The following is a 20,447-nucleotide window of genomic DNA, read 5'->3' as shown; positions in this document are numbered from 1 at the left end:
AAAACACTACTTCCAGAAATATAAAAAGACATGAGAAAATGGAGATACACTCCTTTTCATGGATTAGGAGAATCAATATTGTCAAAATGGCAATACTACCGAAAGCTTTATACACATTCAATGCAGTCCTTATAAGGATACCCTTGGCTAAACTCGAATTCCTATCATAGGAAATTAAATAGGGTGCAAAAGACGGAACTTTGATTTTCGCTTGTATTTTCCCCTATTTAGAGAAACCGTAGGAAAAAAATTTTCAAAACCGTTATATTAAAAAGTTTTCATACTTTTTTCCAGAAAGGCTGAACCAGTCGACATTCCCACCAACAGTGAAAGAGTGTCCCTTTCTCGCCACATCCGCGCCAGCATCGGTTGCTTTTGTTCTTTTGGATGTGGGCCAGTCTCTGAGGTGTGAGATGGTATCTCATTGTGGTTTTGATCTGCATCTCCCTGATAATTAATGATGTAGAGCATTTTCTCATGTGCCTTTTTGCCATTTGGATTTCTTCTTTGAGAAAGTTTCTGTTCATTTCATTGCCCCATTTTTGGATGGGGTTGGATGTTTTCTTCTTGTGGAGTTCAACCAGTATTTTGTATATCCTTGATATCAACCCCTTGTCAGATGTGTGTTCGGCGAATATCCTTTCCCATTCTGTAGACTGTCTTTGTATTTTGGTCACTGTTTCTTTCGAGGTGCAGAAGGTTCTTAGTTTAAGATAGTCCCATTTATCTATCTCTGTTTTCACTTGCTCGGCCAGTGACGTGGCATCTTTGAAGATACCATTAGCTTCAATGTCATGGAGGGTTTTGCCAACTTTGTCTTCAATGTACCTTATGGTTTCTGGTCTGATGTTGAGGTCTTTAATCCATTTTGATCTTACTTTTGTACATGGTGTTAGGCAGAGTTCTGAGCCCACTTTTTTGCATGTAGCCGTCCAGTTTTGCCAGCACAATTTGTTAAAGAGAATTTCCTTACTCCACTTCACATTACTTGCACCTTTATCAAAGATTAGATGATCATATGATTGAGGGGAGATGTCAGTGTATTCAACCCTGTTCCATTGGTCTGCAGTTCTGCCTTTGTTCCAGTACCATGCTGTTTTAATTATTACTGCTTTGTAGTACAGTTTGAAGTTAGAGAGGTTGATTCCTCCCATTTTCTTTTTCCCAAGAATTGCTTTAGCTATTCGTGGGGGCTTATTATTCCATATAAATTTCAGGAGTGTTTGCTCCATTTCTTTGAAGAATGTCATGGGTATCCTTATAGACAATTCTCAAAAAATTAGAAATTGAGCTCCCATTTGACCCAGCAATACCACTCCTGGGAATATATCCCAGAGAGGCAAAAATGTATAGTCGAAGTGATATCTGCACTTGTTTGTTCATTGCAGCACTCTTTACAATAGCCAGAAACTGGAAGAAACCTGAATGCCCAAGAACAGATGACTGGTTAAAGAAACTTTGGTACATCTACGCAATGGAGTGCTATGTAGCTGTTAGAAAAGATGAAGTCATGAAATTTATATACAAGTGGTACAACATGGAAAGTATCATGCTAAGCGAAATGAGTCAGAAAGAGAGGGATAGACATAGAAAGATTGCATTCATCTGGGGAATTTAAAGAAACAAATTATGAGATTAATACCCAAGAATAGCTGAGATCAACACCAGGAGGATTACTCCATAGCTTAGAGGCCAGCCAGGCATTCTAGGGGAAAGGGCAGCTCAGATAGAGAAGGGAGCACCAAATAAAGGGTGTTTGGAGGATCCTCCCAGGAGGGGAGATGCATGTTGAAAGTAGACTATGGACTGAACATGTTTGCCACTCAAAGCCTCTTTTGCAGACCTCAACACCCAAAAGGAGAGAGAGAACACAGGGGATTGCCCTGCAACAGAGGCAGGGTAAGATGGGAGGGATGGGAGTGGGAGGGATATTATCCATGGTGGTGGAAAATGGACACTGTTGGAGGGATGGGTATTTGATCATTGTATAATCGAAACCCAAGCACAAAAAATTGTAAATCTACGACTGTACCTCATGGTGTTTCACTAAAAATAATAATTAAAATAAAGAGGAAAATTTAAAAAAAATTAAAAAAGATATTAAAAATATTCCAATTAAGAATTATAAGTCAAAATAAATATTTTCCTAGAAAATAAAACTTTATAAGATTCATAAAAAAAAGTTTTCATTACTGAACCACAGAGATAGATCAGAGGTTGAGATCCTTACCTTACATGCAACCAGCCCAGTTTTGATCCCTGGCAGTGCATATGGTCCTTTGAGCACCAGTAGGAAAGAGAGATCCCTCAGCATAGAACCAGGAATATGTCCTGAGTACTGCTCAATGTGACCCCAAAACCAAAAAAAAAAAACCAAAATAATGATTACTTTGGAGCTTACCAATTTACATGAGCAGAGGACAGACATTTTCATTGTAATCAGAATAATGAAATGAAATAATATGAAATAATAGAACAATCTAAATAGCACTAAATAGCTTATTTTTATAATCCACCCATCTTTGTTTTATTTCGGGTCCACATATGGCAGTGCTCAGGGCTTACTACTCGCTCTGCACCCATGGTCACTCGTGGTGGGCTTGGGGTAACCATATGGGGTTCCATATGGTTCCCCCATATGCCCAGCACCAAACACAGGTTAGTCTCGTGCAAAGTAAGTACAGTCTTACTGACTGTACTATTGTTCTAACCCTAAAATTCTTTTTTTATTGAATCACAGTGAGCTACAGTTACAAAATTTTCTCAGAAAAGAAATTCAAATGGCCAAATGGTACATGAAAAATGCTCTTCATCACTAATCATCAGGGAGATGCTGATTAAAACAACAATGAGATATCATCTCATTCCACAGAGACTGGCACACATCCAAAAGAACAAAAGCAACCAGTGTTGGAGTGGATATGGGGAGAAAGGGTCTCTCCTTCATTGTTGGTGGGAATACCAACTGGTCCACCTTTTTCGAAAAAACCTCTTTTTTGTATTGAGAGCAATAAGAACTCTTTCCAGTCCTTTTCCATCTTTACAGCTGTTACAACTTTTATAGCTGTTCATTTTCCTCTTCATTCTCCTTCAGATTAAATCATATTTCTTCTGATATATTTTTTAATAATTTAGGAGTACTGCTACTTTTTCAGCTATTGATTAAGCTGATTGAATTGGATATGAACTCATTGCTTTTTTAAATTGCATCACTGTGAAATAGAGTTACAAAATTTTCATGTTTGAGATTCAACCATACAGTGATGGAACACCCATCCCTCCACCAGTGTATATTTTCCACCACCCAGATCCCACTCCTCACCCTGCCTTCATGGCAGACGATTTCCCCAATATTCTGTAATTTGGGTCATTATGTTTTGCTCAAATTTTCCCACTACCATTCAAGCCTACCTGCCAGAGGGAGACGCTAGTTAATTTTCCATTGCTCATTTTCCATATCATGAGAGCTTGCATGGCTGTGATTATAAATATAAATTTCTAGATTGTAAATGGCTGGGTTTCAGAGACATCTCTGTATGGCACCAATCCATTTTGGGATTCAGTTGGGAGTCTCTGGGCCAGGGCTGTTGGTGTGCTAAGATGCTGCCCAGAGGTAAATTGTGGGCAGGACCGCCAGTCTGCTGGGCGGGTGGGGACCACAGGAGGGACAGCCCTGGTTCTTGGCCACCATGTGGCCTGGAGATTCAGTCCTGGAACTCGCATACCTGGGCCTCGCTTGTAGAAGCTCTTGGTCAACAGGATTATATCTGTAGTAGGCAGGGAGACTGCACCTGCTCCATCTGGGGTGCGTTGGTGAAATTCACCTGGTATGGCGCCCAGAGAGATCTCCGGTGCTGTGGTGTCTTCCAGGACTTACTGCTGTGTATCTGGGTCAGGGCTGTTGGTGCCCTGAGATCCACATTTACAAAATTTTCAGCAGATTATATCTTAGTGAATTTCGTCCTGAGATGGTGGAGGCAGACCGGGGATATGACAGCGATTTCGGATTGTGGAAGTAAGTCGCTGCTGGGGACTCTGCTTGGGTGGGCCACCACGTCAATCCACCCCCTCCGATTTACCCCAGTCTGTTCAGCCATGTGCGAGTCCAAGATTAACTTGTCCTTTGATCTCTTGAGATTTATCTATGAATCTCTGAAATAATACCAATAAATGAGCTTGTATAGATGAGCTAGAGGTAGTTTGTGGATGTGGCTCCCACATAACTAACTGTTGGCCGTTTAATTTCTTGGTTAACTTGGTCCCAAGTTGTTGGGGTTTGACCATAGGCACAGTACCAATTTTGGAGTATCAGGAAGCCTTGAGGCACCTGATGCTGATGCACTCGCCCCTTAGGTACAGGTTGACCTGCTGGCAGCACCATACCCCTGTCTTGATATATATATATATATATATATATATATATATATATATATATTTTTTTTTTTATGTAGGAATACTGCTATTTATTCAGCCACTGATTAGCTGATTGAATTGGGCATGAACTCCACCTTACTTCTTTTTCATAATTTTATTTATCTATTTATTTTTCTTCTTCACGTTCACGATCATCCTGTTGTTTGTCAGTTGCCTCGAGCAGGCACCAGTAATGTCTCCTTCGTCCTAGCCCTGAGATTTTAAAAAGTGCCATATTCAAGGCTCTTTCAGGGTTGGGAGAATGAGACCCATCATTGTTATTGGTATTTGCCATATTGGGTACGCTACGGGGAGTTTGCCAGACTGCCACGTGGGCAGGCTACACTCGGTAGCCTACCAGGTTGTCAAAGCAAGAATGAGATAATAAGATATCGCGCGGCCGCGTGCTTCCGGGAGCTGGGTTTCATACTCTCTGGGTCTTAGCCGTTGATGGGATTACATGGGGGGGGGGGGTCAGTTGGAGGGTGTGATCCCCACCTACTGGAAGATGGAGGATCTGGGTGGAGGATGCTCAGCCCCAATCCGAGTAGGCTTGGAGATCTCAGCCCCGGGACCCGCATGCCTTTGTTCCTCTGTCAGTACCTTCATGAGTGTGGAGAGTGGTCTCAGCATGGTCGTGGCTGGTTCTGGAGGTCTTCGGGGCTCTGCCGGGGCTCTGCTCGAGGCAGGGAGGGAAACTCAACCCACCCCCCTCCAACGGGCCCCGGCAGGGACAGCCAGGAGCGGGGGCAGGAGACTCTGCACTGTTCTTATATTTATTAACTGAATCACTGTTGGAAAAGTTACTAAGCTTTCAGGTTTAAGTTTCTGTTATACAATGATCAAACATCTTTCCCTTCACCAGTACTCATTTTTCACCACCAAGAACCACAATATACCCCCCTCCCAACCCTTCCAATGCCTGTGAGACAGGTAATCTCTACTTAACTCTTCTCTACATTGATTACATTCTTTATTTCGACAAAAGATGCACCATTATTGTTTAGAATTCCCCCTCACCCCAACAATCAGAATTGCTGAAAAGGCATTGTGAAATACTTTGTTTTCTATAGCTGCTTATGAGAATCTTATAATGTCACATGGCCGCGATTTTGGATTTCTACAAAGAGCCAGATAATTACGAGATTGGTTTCTGTGCGTCTGGTGTTATGGCTGTGCCGGAGAGCCTCTCGTGTGGGGCAACTCATGACCTTGGTAGGGCGTGAAGGACGAGCCGGTACCGTCCCCCTACCATCCCCCTTCCAACAAGACTGCAGTTGCCACGTCACTGCCAGCTCATACCTGGCTTTACTATAAGCTCTGAGGCAGCAGCCACCTTGCTGCCGGGGGATCGAAAAGGCGGAAGAGAGCAACACCCTTTCCCTCCCAGGGACCCATGGTGCGGGAGTTTAACACATGGTCCATTCACTTTTCTGCCGCAAGCTGCCGGGCTATGGATTACGTCGTTTTGCCTCTGGAGCCATGGCCGTGCCAGAGAGCCGCTCGTGAGGGGCAACTCGTGACCTTGGTAGGGCGTGAAGGACAAGCTGGTACTGTCCCCCTTCCCATGAGACTGCAGTTGCCCCATCACCACCAGCTCATACCTGGCTTTCCAATAAATTCTGAGGCGGCGGCCACCTTGCTGCCAGGGGAGAAAATGGCTGAAGGGAGTAACACCCTTTCCCTCCCAGGGAGGCATGGCGCCATAGTTTAATGCATGGTCCATTCACTTCTCTGCCGCAAGCTGCTGGGCTCAATTACGTTCTTTTGCCTCTGGAGCCATGGCCATGCCAGAGAGCCGCTCATGGGGGCAACTCATGACCTCGGTAGGGCGTGAAGGACGAGCCGGTACTGTCCCCCTTCCCATGAGACTGCAGTTGCCCCGTCACCACCAGATCATACCTGGCTTTCCAATAAGTTGTGAGGTGGCGGCCACCTTGCTGCCAGGGGAGAAAATGGCTGAAGGGAGTAATACCCTTTCCCTCCCGGGGAGGCATGGCGCCATAGTTTAATGCATGGTCCATTCACTTTTCTGTCGCAAGCTGCCGGGCTCTGGATTACATTCTTTTGCCTCTGGAGCCATGGCCGTGCCAGAGAGCCGCTCATGGGGGGCAACACGTGACCTCGGTAGGGTGTGAAGGACGAGTCGGTACTGCCCCCCTTCCCATGAGACTGCAGTTGCCCCATTACCTCCAGCTCATACCTGGCTTTCCAATAAGCTCTGAGCCGGCGGCCACCTTGTCTGCAGTCCAGATGCATTTCTACCAAAAGTCTCTGGGTTTCGAGATTTGTTTTTGAGTCTCTGGGATCATGGCCATTAATCAGCTTGATCAGGAGCCAGAGAGGCCTTTTGTAGGCAGCGACTCGGGGTCTTGTTGGGAGGGGGAAGAAAGGGCCGGTTCCACCCCCTTCTGGTGAGGCCCCATATGTCTCGTCACTGCAGACCCAAACGTGTTTGTCCAGTGGCCTCTGGAGGATGGTGGTCACTGGGCTGCCAGGGGTCACAGGACAAGGCAGAAAACCTATTCCCACCTGTAGTGGCCCAGCACCAGTAACCTACTGTAGGAACAGGACACATTTCTGCCAAAAGCCTTTGAGTTCCGAGATTCATTTCTGAGTCTCTGGGTTCATGGCCATTAAGCAGTTCGATCAGGAACCAGAGAGGCCATGCCTCCAATTATATAGCTGAGCCGGAGGTGGTTTGTGGGTGTGTCTCCCACATACCTGACTTTTGGCCGTTTACTTTCTTGGTAAACTTTGCCCCAAGTTTTTGAGGTCTGGCCAAAGGTGCAGCAGCAGTTTTGGGGTATCTGAAAGTCTGATGGTACCATCAGGCTGCTGATGTACTCACCTCACAGGTACAGATTGACCTGCTGGCGACACCATACCCCCATGTCTTGATATTTTTTAACCAGTCCTAATTTCCAATCTTTTGAACATGTAATCATAGTGGATTACAAAAATAAACAAACTGTATTTATTGGCTATCTATTGTTCTGAACTATTTTCAAGTAGTCTGCATAATTTAGAGATTCTTACCTAAATGTGTGGGTTGGAGCGACAGCACAGCAGGTAGGGCGTTTGCCTTGCAGGTGGCCACCCCAGGGTTCGATTCTTCTGCCCTTCTGAGAGAGCCCGCCAAGCTGCTGAGAGTATCTCACCCGCATGGCAAAGCCTGGCAAGCTCCCCGTGACGTATTTGATATGCCAGAAACAGTAACAAGTCTCACAATTTGTTGTGAGATGTTACTGGTGCTCGCTCGAGCAAATTGATGAACATTCGGGGGACAGTGCTACAGTGCTACCTAAATAGGTTTCTTCGAGAAATTTCTGTGCCTCACTTTTAATCCTTTCTGAAAGGATACCTTATTGCTGCCACTATCTAGGCTATTTTATAGGGATAGACTAATGATGAAGAGACTTTGGTTCATGAGTTTTCTTTCCTTTTTTTGCCACAACCAGGAGTGTTCAGGGCTTATTCCTGGTTCTGCACTCAGGCATCACTCCTGGTGCTATCAGGGTACCATATAGGATGCTGGGGATCGAACATGAGTTGGCTGCATGCAAGGCAAATTCCCTCCCCACTGTAATATATCTCTGCTCCCAAGGGTTTTAAGTTTTGGAACTAAGGTAAGCTCGTAGAAAGTACTACTTATTTCTAGACAGTTATACATAAATCTCTTTTTTTGTGACAACTGGTCTTCATTTCAGCTTTCTGACTTTTTAAACACTGTTTTACAGAGCTTTACTCATAAAGGGGTAAATTAATTTATGTTGATGAGGTTAAATTTTAGACACCAAGTTCAGAGCTGTATTAGATTGGGTAGGACATTTGCTTTGCATGCTGCCAACCCGGGTTCTATCCCTGGCACCCCATATGAGCCCCCTGAGCCCATCAGGAGTGATCCCTGGGCACAGAGACAGGAGTAAACCCTGAGAATTACCGATTGTACCCCACCATTTTTTTTAAACCTGAGCAGGGTCACTGCTCTTTCCTTCATAGCATAGTTCATTCCTCCTTTTCTAATCTTAATGTAAGGTTGAAACTGGGGAGAAGGATAAATATCAGCTATAATTAACCTCACTAATTCACTATATAGCACAAAAAAGAAAGATACTAAACTAAATGTCAAATCTAGAGGTTTCTACCCACCTCTAAATTGTTAGCTTCTATTTTTAGAAACCATTTTTATTGAAGTACTGGAATTTGCAGTACTATTAGTCAGACTTTTTATTACATCATTCCAACACCACACCTATCACCAGAAACTCTGCTTCCCTCCACCATTTCCAAGCATTCCTCCCATCTCCCACAAAAGTTCAGTTTTATAGAAAAAATCTTCTGTTCTGATGACCATTTGTTATTCCTTTAACCATGTTTCTGTCTTATTGAGATAGGTCTCTTTTTTATTGTGTAGGTAGTGACACTTATATCCATATGTGAATAGAGCTAACTTCCTGGGATTTAAAAAAACTGTAAATCAATGATAAATTTATGAAATAAAATTGTTTTAGAAACTATTGTTAGCTTCTAACCAGCGTTTCCTAAAGTGAATGATACTGTCCCCAGGGATGGCACTGAACAAAATTAGGAGATAGTGGTATCCTCAGTTGCAGTTGGGAGGCACTTGCTTTCTTCAATTAAAGACTTTTTTGTTTGTTTTTGGACCGCACACCAGTGATGCTCAGGCTCTGTGCTCACAGGGCACTGCTAAGTGTACGCATGTGATGCTGGGGATCCAACGAAGGCCAACTGCAAGTAAGGCAAGCACCTTAAACCCTGCACCACATATCCAGTCCCATAACCGTATATTTTTAGGAGGAAGGGTGCTGAGTAATTTTTTTTTCTAAAAACGGGACAGTATGCTGAACAATTTTGGGTACCTCTATTCTAAACCTTTTTCCTTTATTTGAATTTTTATTTGTTTTTCCTTTATTTTAAATTAAAGGGTTTTTTGTTCCCTTTTTTAAAACCTCTTTCCTTTAAAAATTTTTTTGAGTCATACCAACAGCCCTTATGGTTTACTACTTTGTCTGTGCTCTGAGAGTACTTCTGCTGGTGTTTGGGGAAACATATGAGGTGTTAGGAATCTGTAAGGCAAGTACCTCATCCATGTATTATCTTTTTGGCTCCAAAACCCAAGCTTTGTAAACTGTGGGTTGTGTGTAGCTCCAAATGGGGTCATATAACATTTTCAAATATGTTGTATACCTGGCGTGATAGTACAGTGGATATGGCACTTGCCTTCCACATGAACAACCTACATTTCATCCCTGGTACCCTGTATGGTTTGCCAAGCCTCATCAGGAGTGAGTGATCGCTAAGTTCAGAGCCAGGAGTATGCTTTGAGCACCACTGGATATGGTTCAAAAACCAAATAAACAAATAAATTTGTTTTAAAATAAATGCATTTATGATTTACTACCAGTAACTGACTTGTATTTGTATTTTGCACACTTGTTCTTTAATCAGTGGTTTTTTGGTTTGCATTCCTGTTTTATATAAATGTATATTTTGAGTTGTGTAAAGATTTTTCAGGTGAAAAGGGTTGTAATTGGAAAATATAGAAATCCTGTTTTAAACCATTAAAGTATTTTGGGCAAATGTTTGTTGTTCATCCAATTGACAAACTGCAGAATAGAATGCAATGGATGTACTTTTCCCCATACTTTGAAGGGTTAATTTTTAGTTGATCCCCTCTACCAAAATGGTCTATCAGTCATATTTAATTCAATGTTGATATAGGTGTTTTCCATTAGTATTTTTCTAATATATTCCTTTATTTTAGTGTGGAACCGTCAGAAAATCTACAATCATTGATGGAGAAGAATCAGTCCCTGGTAGAGGAGAATGAAAAATTAAGTCGTGGTCTGAGTGAGGCAGCTGATCAGACAGCCCAGATGTTGGAGAGGATCATTTTGGTGAGGCCCCTATATTAACACTAGCAATATAAATATTTACTAGCTTTAGTTGCTAAAATCATTTTAACATGTTTATTATGAGAGCTAAAATATCTGGAAATAAATGATTTAGTATTGTCATGTCCTCCAGGAAACCCTCTGTGTTACATTCATGGTCTTATAACCAGATACAAAGCTAAAAGAATTGTCCACTTAATACTTATATATCTACCCCAAAGAATCCACATGGGTCTTATTTTTTTTATTAGCTACTTATTTACTTACCTGTTATTGTAAATAAGTGTATGCTATAGATTAGACTCAGCATTTAATGTTTGCTAGAACTGCACTCTACACTGAGCTCCATCCCTGATCCCATGAATCACATTTTAAAATAAATTCATCCATGACTGGAGTGCATGGTTTGCATGCTAGAGCCCCTGGTTCAATCCCTAGCATTGCAAGACCCTTCCCATCACTGAGCTTGCAGTAGTTCCTGATTTCTGCTAAGTATAGTCCTTCCCCAAGGTAGATTCATTCAAAAGTATCAGAAAGGATAGAGCCAGATTCGTTTGTCATCTTAAGTTTTGCCTCATCTTTGTCAGTAAAACTGCGTGTCTGTTCACTAAGATTTTATTTCCTTTCTATATCCCTTCTCTTAATGTTGCATTTCACATCCTATCCTAACAAAGTAGATAGAACAGATGAGAAATTAATTTTACTTTCTTATACAAATGGTTAGTTTCCAAGTAGTGAATCACTGTGTAACTGATTACACCAATTCTGCATCCTATTATCTATCTGATAACCTTCTTCTATCAGTATGTACTGATTCTGCCAGTAATGCTTTTCTGCTATATACAGCTTAGTCTTTGATAGCATAACTGTTGTCAGAAAAGAAAGTAACTTCTCAACAAAAAGTAGTTGGATGGGGGCTGGAGAGATAGTATAGCAGGTTAAGTCCTTCATGCAGCCAAGCCAGGTTTGATTATCACCTTTCCATCTAGTCTCTTGAGCCCACTAGAAGTGATTCCTGCATGCATACCTGGGAGTAACCTCTGAGCATCACCAGGTATTCCCCCCCTCCAATAGTAATTTGACATCTGTAATTTATGCATCTTCATGTAGCTGCATACTTTGTAGAAAAGGAAGGATAAGCTACTTAAAGATTTCTTTAAAGGGTATCAAATTCTATGTGCCTTGTACTGCTTTTTTACTAGCATAAGGATGAAAATGGGACCTAGTGGGTTTTATTTTTTGCTTTTCTTTTCTTTTTTTAATTTTTTTATTAAATCACTGTGAAGAAGACCCTTACAAAGCTGTTCATGATTAGATTTCAGTCTTACAGTGTTCCAACACCCATCTATCCACCAGTGTACATTTCCCAGTACCAATGTCCCCAGTTTCCCTCCCATAACGTCCCCACCCCCACCCCCAGCCTCTATGGCAAGAACTTTTCCTCTCTCTCTCCCTCTCTCACCTTCTCTCCCTCCTTCCCTCCCTCCCTCCCTCCTTCCCTCCCTACCTCTCTTCCCTCCCTTTTGGGCATTGTGGTTTGAATCAGGACTATCTCTTTACCTAATTTTAACACTCAGTTCTTGTTCAACATGATCATTACCAGCTATTATTGTCATACTTTTCCATTCTCTATCTTACCTACCCTCCACCCCTGCCACACTTGTGGTTGATACCAATCACTGACCAATCCTCCTAGCCCCTGTTTCTCCTGGCAGTGGATATTAGTCTTCATATGTGTGTGTGTACACACACACACACACACACACACATATATATATATATATATTATACACAAATGAATGTAGTCATTCTATATATGTCCGTAGTGGATTTTTATGTACTTTTTCTGTCTTCAAGAGCTTTATTTTATACCTTTGAAGTTATTCTAGAAGACATGTTTCACATCTATGTAAGCGTGGCTAACATAACCTAATGTTATTCTACTCTCATACTATCTGCCCTTTATAAGATAGTTACAATGGCTGCCCAGCAACCTTATTACTTGAAGTTCTGTCAGAACATCTTAACAAGTACAACCAATTGTCCTATATAAATTGTCCTTCCGAAATCTGCTATAGCCGCCAACATTTTACATATAATGAGATGGAAATAAAATGATAACTATAAATCCCCCCAAATGTAGTTGTTTTCTGCCATTTCTTCTCTTCCATCATTTTGCACATCTTGCTCTCCTCTGAAAAAAGGAGTTGAAAAAATCTTAGCTCAATATGCAGTGTGAGGCCATTTTATGTTTTATGCCTGTATTCTGGGGCTAGGGAACAGTGTAGTGTAGGAGTAGTTTAATGTAAGTAGCTTTTTTGTTTTGTTTTGTAAACAGCTGGCAGTAGCATGCCAGGAAACATTGTTCCTCTCCCCACCGTGCCTAGTTGCAAAACTCTCTATGGAATCAGAGCTTTACACTGTACACTATAGTTGAGCTTCATGGCAAGTATGGACCCAGCTGCTCAGATGCTATTTTTAGTAGTTCGTGTTGATTGAAGAACTGATTTTCAATACTCCGTTTAAAACAGTATTTCTCACTAAATTCTATTACATCAAAGGAGGCAAACTCTCTTACTCAGATTTTAATCCATAAAAGAGAGGGCATAATTAGGTGAGACTGTCAGGTACTGCCACTAATGATCTCCTGGGTCTTTGTTGCAGACAGAACAAGCGAATGAAAAAATGAATGCCAAGCTAGAAGAGCTCAGGAAACATGCAGCGTAAGTTTCTTCCCTGTTGTTGGTTAGCACCTATACCCTTTTATCTATAATCATGGATCCTCCAGCCTTTGCAATATGATTAACCCTTGTTTTCCTTTGCTTGGATTTTCAGCTGCAAAGTGGACCTTCAAAAACTAATGGAGACTTTGGAAGACCAGGAATTAAAACAAAATGTAGAGATAATTCGCAGCCTACAGCAACTCATTACCCAGCTATCGGTAAGACAAGTAGGGGCAGTATAAATAGATATATTGCTTTTGTTTTTCTTGATGCACCTGAATATGGCCAACTATGTGCCTTTTGTGAGCTCTTTAAATATAGGGACTATGGATCATTGGATGTGATCTGAATACTAAATTTTTTATAGCAGAATACTCAGAAGGTACATGTAGACTGGTATATTAATATTTCAGTGTTGTAATCAAACACTGGAAGCAGCAAAGTATTGCAAAATTGCCAGGGTAACTGGAGCAGCTGTCATTGATTTCCTTTCCTTTTAATGTAAACTATCGTAATAAGAGGACTTGTAACATGCCCAATTTTAAATAATCTGGATTCTAACAGATAGGTTAGAGCAAACTTGGAATACTATAATTGTGTTCAATTGCCAGTAACAAGTAAGTTTGAATTATTGTTCTGATATATATTCCTTTTTTAATTTATTTTTGGAATAATTATAATAGTTGTGTGTGGACCAGGGAAGGGTGATTCTTTATTTTTTTCCTAGAATAAAATTTTCTTTACTCTTATTACCCTAACAGCCTGTATTTATTTTTGGTTTTCCTTCTCTCTAGGCCTTATATATGTATACATATAGCTACATCTGTATATGTAGGTTTTGAGAAATTACAATCATATTTTACTAAGGAGCATGGTTAAGAAGTTAGGGTGCCACTTGCCTTACATGCACTGTCCTCCCATTGTTCATCGATTTGCTCGAGTGGGCACAGTAACATCTCCATTTTGAGACTTGTTACTGTGTTTGGCATATTGAATACATCACAAGTAGCTTGCCAGGCTTTGCCGTGCATGCAGCCAATCTGATTCAGTCCCTGGCATTGCATATGGTCCCCCAAGCTACACCAGGAGTGAGCCCTGAACACAGAGCCAGGAGTAAGCCATGGAAACAGTGAGGTGTGGCCAAAAATATGATTCTTTTCCATCTATATGCCGTTGTCAGCACTGTAGCACTGTCTTCTTGTTCTTCATCGATTTGCTCAAGTGGACACCAGTAACATCTCCATTGTGAGACTTGTTAGTGTTTTTGGCATACTGAATATACCACGGGGAGCTTGCCAGGCTCTGTCGTGCAGGCAGGATACTCTCGGTAGCTTGCCAGGCTCTCCTGGAGGGACGGAGGAATCAAACCCGGGTCAACCACGTACAAGGCAAACGCCCTACCTGCTGTGCTGTCGCTCCAGTCCTAGTATATATGTATGTGTGTAAATACCTACTGGAAATTCTTAGTTCTTGGCTAGAAGTTTTTTTATTAGATGATGTGATTTAGAAAAGTTTCCATATTATTGGGGATGTTTTTCTCTACCTATTTTTGGAATTTGGGCCAACCTTACTGTGCTCAGGACTTACTCCAGGCTCAGGAGTCACCCCTGGTGGAGCACAGGGAACCCTATGGGATGCCAGGGATTGAATCCAGGTTTACCCTATGCACGGCAAGTTATTTACCTCTGTACTATCTCTCTGGCCCTTCCTAATTTTTTATTAAAAACTGTGATTTACAAAATAATTGATAAGTTTTAGGCACATAATATTTCAATTCCAATCCAATCTGACCATGGTGTCAACTTCCCTCCACCAGTGTTCCTATATTCCCTCCCCACCAAACCTCACTCCATCCTCATCTGTAAAATTGACAGGCATAATACAAAGCATCAGTGGTTGCAGCTTAGTTATCATGTTTTCAGTTTTGTTGAGTCTGTGTTTTGGATATGGCTATACCACTCACCAATATCCCCAGAATAATTGAGGCCCTGATGCCTGTTCACGTGTTACTTAATGTTCTTCTCTTCTCCCCTTTATTTATTCTACTCTGTCCTTCTTTCTAAGCATGGGTCAAGGGTAACATAGGCATCCTCCTTTTACTTTATTTCCTCATCCAGTATTCTATATAGCACAGATATGTGAGATCATCTGGTGTTTGTTTTTCTTCTTCTGGCTTACTTCACTCAACATGATAACTTCCATTTTCAAGAAGGTTGCTGCAAATTGCTTGATTTCATAGTTTCTTACAGCCACATACTATTCCATTGTGTATATATACCACACCTTCCTAATCCATTTGTCTGTCATTGGCTACCTCGCTTAATTCCGTATTTTAGCTATTGTACTGAGTGCAACAATGAATAGTGGTATGCCTATGTCCTTTTAAGAGAATGTTTTTATGTTTTGGGTGTAGATTCCCAAAAGTAGGCTTGCTGAGTTATATGGCAGTTCAATTCTAAGTTTACTGACAACTCTCCATGCTGTTTTCTACAGAGGTAGTGATAGACAACATTCCCAGATTGGCTCTACTTTTTTTTGATATGTGCCATTTTCAGTGTTGTGAGATGGTATCTCATTGTTGTCTAGATTTGCATTTCTCAAGTGATAAGAGGTGCTGAGCATTTTTTCAAGTGCCTCCTGGTTATCCTCCTATGTTTCTCTGAGAATTGTCTGTTCATTTCTTCTCCACTATTGATAGGGTTTTTGAATATCTTTTTCTTGATCTTTATGAGTCCTTTTGGATATCAAAACTTTATTTGCAGGGGTATGGTGCTGCTAGCAGGTCATTCTGTACCTGTGAGGCAAGTGCATCAGCAGCCTAATGGCACCATCAGACTTTCAGATACCCCAAAATTGCTGCTGTGCCTTTGGCCAGACCTCAAAAACTTGGGGCAAAGTTTACCAAGAAAGTAAACAGCCAAAAGTCAGGTATGTGGGAGACACACCCACAAACCACCTCCAGCTCAGCTACATAATTGGAAGCATGGCCTCTCTGGTTCCTAATCGAACTGCTTAACAGCCATGAACCCAGAGACTCAGAAATGAATCTCGGAACCCAAAGACTTTTGGCAGAAATGCGTCCTGTTCCTGCAGTAGGTTACTAGGGCTGGGCCACTCCAGGTGGGAATAGGTTTCATACGTTGGCCTGTTCCCCCTGGTGGCCCAGTGACTGCCATCCTCCAGAGGCCACTGGACAGTCAGGTTTGGGCCTGCAGTGATGAGACACCAGATGGGGGTGGAACCGGCCCTTTCCTCCCCATCCCAGCGAGACCCCGAGTCGCCACCTACAAATAGCCTCTCTGGCTCCTGATCAAGCTGATTAACGGCCATGATCCCAGAGACTAAGAAACAAATCTCAAAATCCAGCGGCTTTTGGCAGAAATGCATCTGGACCGCATACAAAGTGGCAGCTGCCTCAGAGCTTATTGGAAAGCCAGGTATGAGCCAGCGATGACGGGGCAACTGCAGTCTCATGGGAAGGGAGACAGTACCGGCTCATCCTTCATACCCTACCAAGGTCACGAGTTGCCCCCCACGAGCAACTCTCCGGCACGGCCATGGCTCCAGAGGCAAAAAGACTTAATCCAGAGCCCGGCAGCTTGCAGCAGAAAAGTGAATGGACCATGCGTTAAACATCGGTGCTATGCCTCCCTGGGAGCGAAAGGGTGTTTCTCCCTTCTGCCTTTTTCCCCCCTGGCACCAAGGTGGCCACCACCTCAGAGCTTATAGGAAAGCCAGGTATGAGCCAGCTGTGATGGGGCAACTGCAGTCTCATGGGAAGGGGGATGGTACCGGCTCATCCTTCACGTCCTAGCGAGGTCACAATTTGCCCCCCACAAGTGGCTCTCTGGCACAGACATTACACCAGACGTACAGAAACCAATCTCGTAATTATCTGGCTCTTTGCAGAAATCCAAAATCATTATATGATTCTCATAACCAGCTATAGAAAACAAAGTATTTCACAATGCCTTCTCAGCAATTCTGATGTTGGAGGGTGGGAAATTCTAAACAATAATGGTACATCTTTTGTCGAAGTAATGAATGTAATCAATGTAGAGAAGAGTTAAGTGGAAATCATCTGCCTCACAGGCATTGGGAGGGTTGGGACGGGGGATATATTGGGGTTCTTGGTGGTGAAAAATGAGTACTGGTGAAGGGAGAGGTGTTTGATCATTGTATGACCGAGACTTAAACCTGAAAGCTTAGTAACTTTTCCCACAGTGATTTAATAAATAAATATATGAAGAAAAATAAATAAATAAATAAAACTATGGAAAAAAAGTAAGGTGGAGTTCATGCCCAAATCAATCAGCTAATCAGTGGCTGAATATATAGCAGAAATCCTACATAAAATAAATAAATAAATAAATAACAATAAAAAAGTTGGGGCAGGTCTATCATGAACAGATTTGTAGCTGTGTATCTCATGGTGATTTAAAAAAATCATTAATTAAAATAAATTTTAAAGGGGGGAGCAGGAATAGTGAGTATGATGTTTGTCTTATACATGACCAATATCGGTTCAATCCCTGGCACCTCATATGGTTTCCTGAGCACCACCAGGAGTGATTCCTGAGCATGGAGCCATGAGCACTACCAGGTGTGCGTAAAAGAAAAGTTTTTAAAAATTTAAAAATTTTAAAAGAGTATAGGTAAAGGGAAACTTTTTTGGTTATAATTATACACACACATACACACATATATACATATATAGGACTGGAGTAGGGGGTTTGCCTTGCATGTAGCCAGCGTGTCTGAGCCGGGTTCAATTCCTCTACCCCTCTCGGAGAGCCTGGCAAGCTACCAAAAGTATTCAATATGCCAAACACAGTAACAAGAAGTCTCACAATGGAGATGTTACTGGGCCCGCTGGAGCAAATCCATGAACAACGAGAGGACATACATATATATATAATTAAGACCCCAATGGTTTACTAAGCTGTTCATAATAGAATTATTTCAGGCATACAGCATTGCAATATCAATCCCACCCACACCACTGTCCCAGGGTCCCTGCTATCCCCCAGCCTGCTTCCTTGGCAGACATATAACAATTTAATTTCATATTGCTTGCTACAACAAAACTTAAAGAAATGACAAATCGAATTAAGTAAGTAAAAGCCCTCCCGTTGATCATCGATTTGCTCGAGCGGGCCCAGTAACATCTCCATTGGAGACTTCGTTGTTACTGTGTTTGGCATATCGAATACGTCACGGGTAGCTTGCCAGGCTCTGTCGTGCGGGCGAGATACTCTCGGTAGCTTGCCGGGGCTCTCCGAGAGGGGTGGAGGAATCGAACTCTGGTCAGCCATGTTGGCTGCGTTCAAGGCAAACGCCCTACCACTGTGCTATCGCTCCAGACAAATCGAATTATAAGATGATAAATCAACAAAAATCCATTCATAGTGATTAATTGCTATATAATTTTAACCTATGTAAATAAAGAAATTCAAATAATTTAATGCAAAAAAAACTTTATCTGATGTATTGATTGAAATTTTCCCTATTGAGTTAACTGTCTTTTAGTTTTAACCCATGTTTCATTTGCCATACAGAAGCTCTTTAATTTTATATAGTCTCATTTCTTTATTTTTATTGTGTTTTCTTTTCCAAATGTATTAGATCATTGAGGACACCTTCGAGGTCCAAATCTTACTTTTTAATTTTTAAATTGAATTACCGTGAAACTGAGTTACAGAGTTTCCCGATTGAGTTTCAGTCCTATGAGGATCAAACACCTATCCCTCACCAGTGTACATTTTCCACCAATAAAAAAAAAGTGATCCCTCCAAGTATAATTGACTTAATGGTCCTTTCTATCTGAGCTGCTTTCTCCCCCAGCTTATGAGGCAGGCTTCCAACCATGGCAATCTTCCGGCCCTGGTCTCTACTGTCATTGAGGGTTAGTCTCATCTGTGTTATATTATATCCCACAAATGAGTACAGTCATTCTCTGTCTGGTCCTCTCTTTCTGACTCATTCACTTAGCATGATACTCTCCATGTCTATCCACTTATAGGCAAATTTCTTGACTTTGTCTTTCCTAACAGATGCATAGAATTCCAATGGTAGATATATATAGTTTCTTAAAACAATTATTTGTTCTCGTGCCCTCGAGTTGTTTTCAGATTCTGGCTATTGTGAACAGTGCTGCAATGAACATACAGGTGCACATGTGGTTTCTACTGTGCTTTTTTGCACCCCTGGAATATATTCCCAGGAATGATATTACTGGGTCATATGGGAGCTCAATGTCTAGTTGTTTTTTTTTAATAATGAGACATCATGAGGTACAGTGGAGACTTACACATTTTTGTGCTTGAATTTCAATTATACAATGATCAAATACCCATCCCTCCACCAGTGCCCATTTCCCACCACCACAGATCCCAGTATCCCTCCCACCCCCCATCCTCCCCATCCTACCCTGCCTCTGTGGCAGGGTATTCCCTTTTGTTCTCTCTCTCTTATTGGGTGTTGTGGTTTGCAAAAGAGGCAATGGGTGACAATCATGTTTGGTGTATAGTCTACTTTCAGCATGCTTCTCAATGTCTAGTTTTTGACGAATGCAGATATTGTCTGCTAGAAGGGCTGGACCAATTGGCATTCCCACCAATAGAGAAAGAGTGTCCCGGGGCTGGAGCAAAATCGTAGTGAGTAGGGCTTTTTCCTTGCACTTTTTCTTTTTTTTCCTTTTTGGGTTACACCTGATGATGCTCAGGGGTTACTCCTGGCTCTGCACTCAGGAATTACTCATGGCGGTGCTCGGGGGATCATATGGGATGCTGGGGATCGAATCCAGGTCGGCCACATGCAAGGCAAACACCCTACCTGCTGTACTATCACTCCAGTCCCTGTATTTCTTTTTTGAGGAAGTTTCTATTTCTCCTGCCATTTTGATGGGGTTGAGGTTTTTTCTTGCAGTTCTACTAATATCTAATATATCCTGGATATTAACCCTTATCTTATGGGTATTGGGTAAATAATTTTTCCCAATTAGTTGTTTCTCTCTATATTTTCGTCACTTTTTCTTTTGAGGTGCAGAAGCTTCTTAGTTAAATGTAGTTCTGTTTGTTTATGTTTGTTTTCCGGTGCTTGATCAGTGGTGTTTCATCCTTCACCAGTGCCCATTCTCCAACACCAAAAGCCCCAGTATATGCCCGTCTCACACCCTCACCCTACGTGTGGGGCAGATGACCTCCACATTACTCTCTCTCTCTCTACTGTGATTACATTCAATATTTTGACACCTGACCCACCATTATTATTTGGCATTTTACCCCAACACTCGGATCTGCCAAAAAGGCAACAGTAGACAAATGGTTTTATATTGCTGGTTATGGATAACATATGATGTTGATTTTGAAATTCCGAAATTTTAACAATTAAA

General features: G+C 41.8%; 1 protein-coding gene across 1 annotated transcript in view; it reads left to right on the top strand.

The window, feature by feature from the left end:
* KIF4A (kinesin family member 4A) overlaps nt 1-20,447 on the top strand; it is a 206,205-nt gene that overhangs the window by 80,053 nt on the left and 105,705 nt on the right. Inside the window, exons 10-12 of the mRNA XM_056130107.1 lie at nt 10,202-10,334; nt 12,996-13,054; nt 13,167-13,272. Coding sequence (XP_055986082.1) covers nt 10,202-10,334; nt 12,996-13,054; nt 13,167-13,272 — 298 coding nt within the window. The remainder of the gene's footprint in view (nt 1-10,201; nt 10,335-12,995; nt 13,055-13,166; nt 13,273-20,447) is intronic.

The sequence above is a fragment of the Sorex fumeus genome, unplaced genomic scaffold (genome assembly GCF_029834395.1).
Source record: "Sorex fumeus unplaced genomic scaffold, SorFum_2.1 ptg000073l, whole genome shotgun sequence".
In the NCBI taxonomy this organism is placed as follows: domain Eukaryota; kingdom Metazoa; phylum Chordata; class Mammalia; order Eulipotyphla; family Soricidae; genus Sorex; species Sorex fumeus.
The sequence above is the reverse complement of the archived record's forward strand: the minus strand, read 5'-3'. Positions and strand labels throughout refer to the sequence as shown.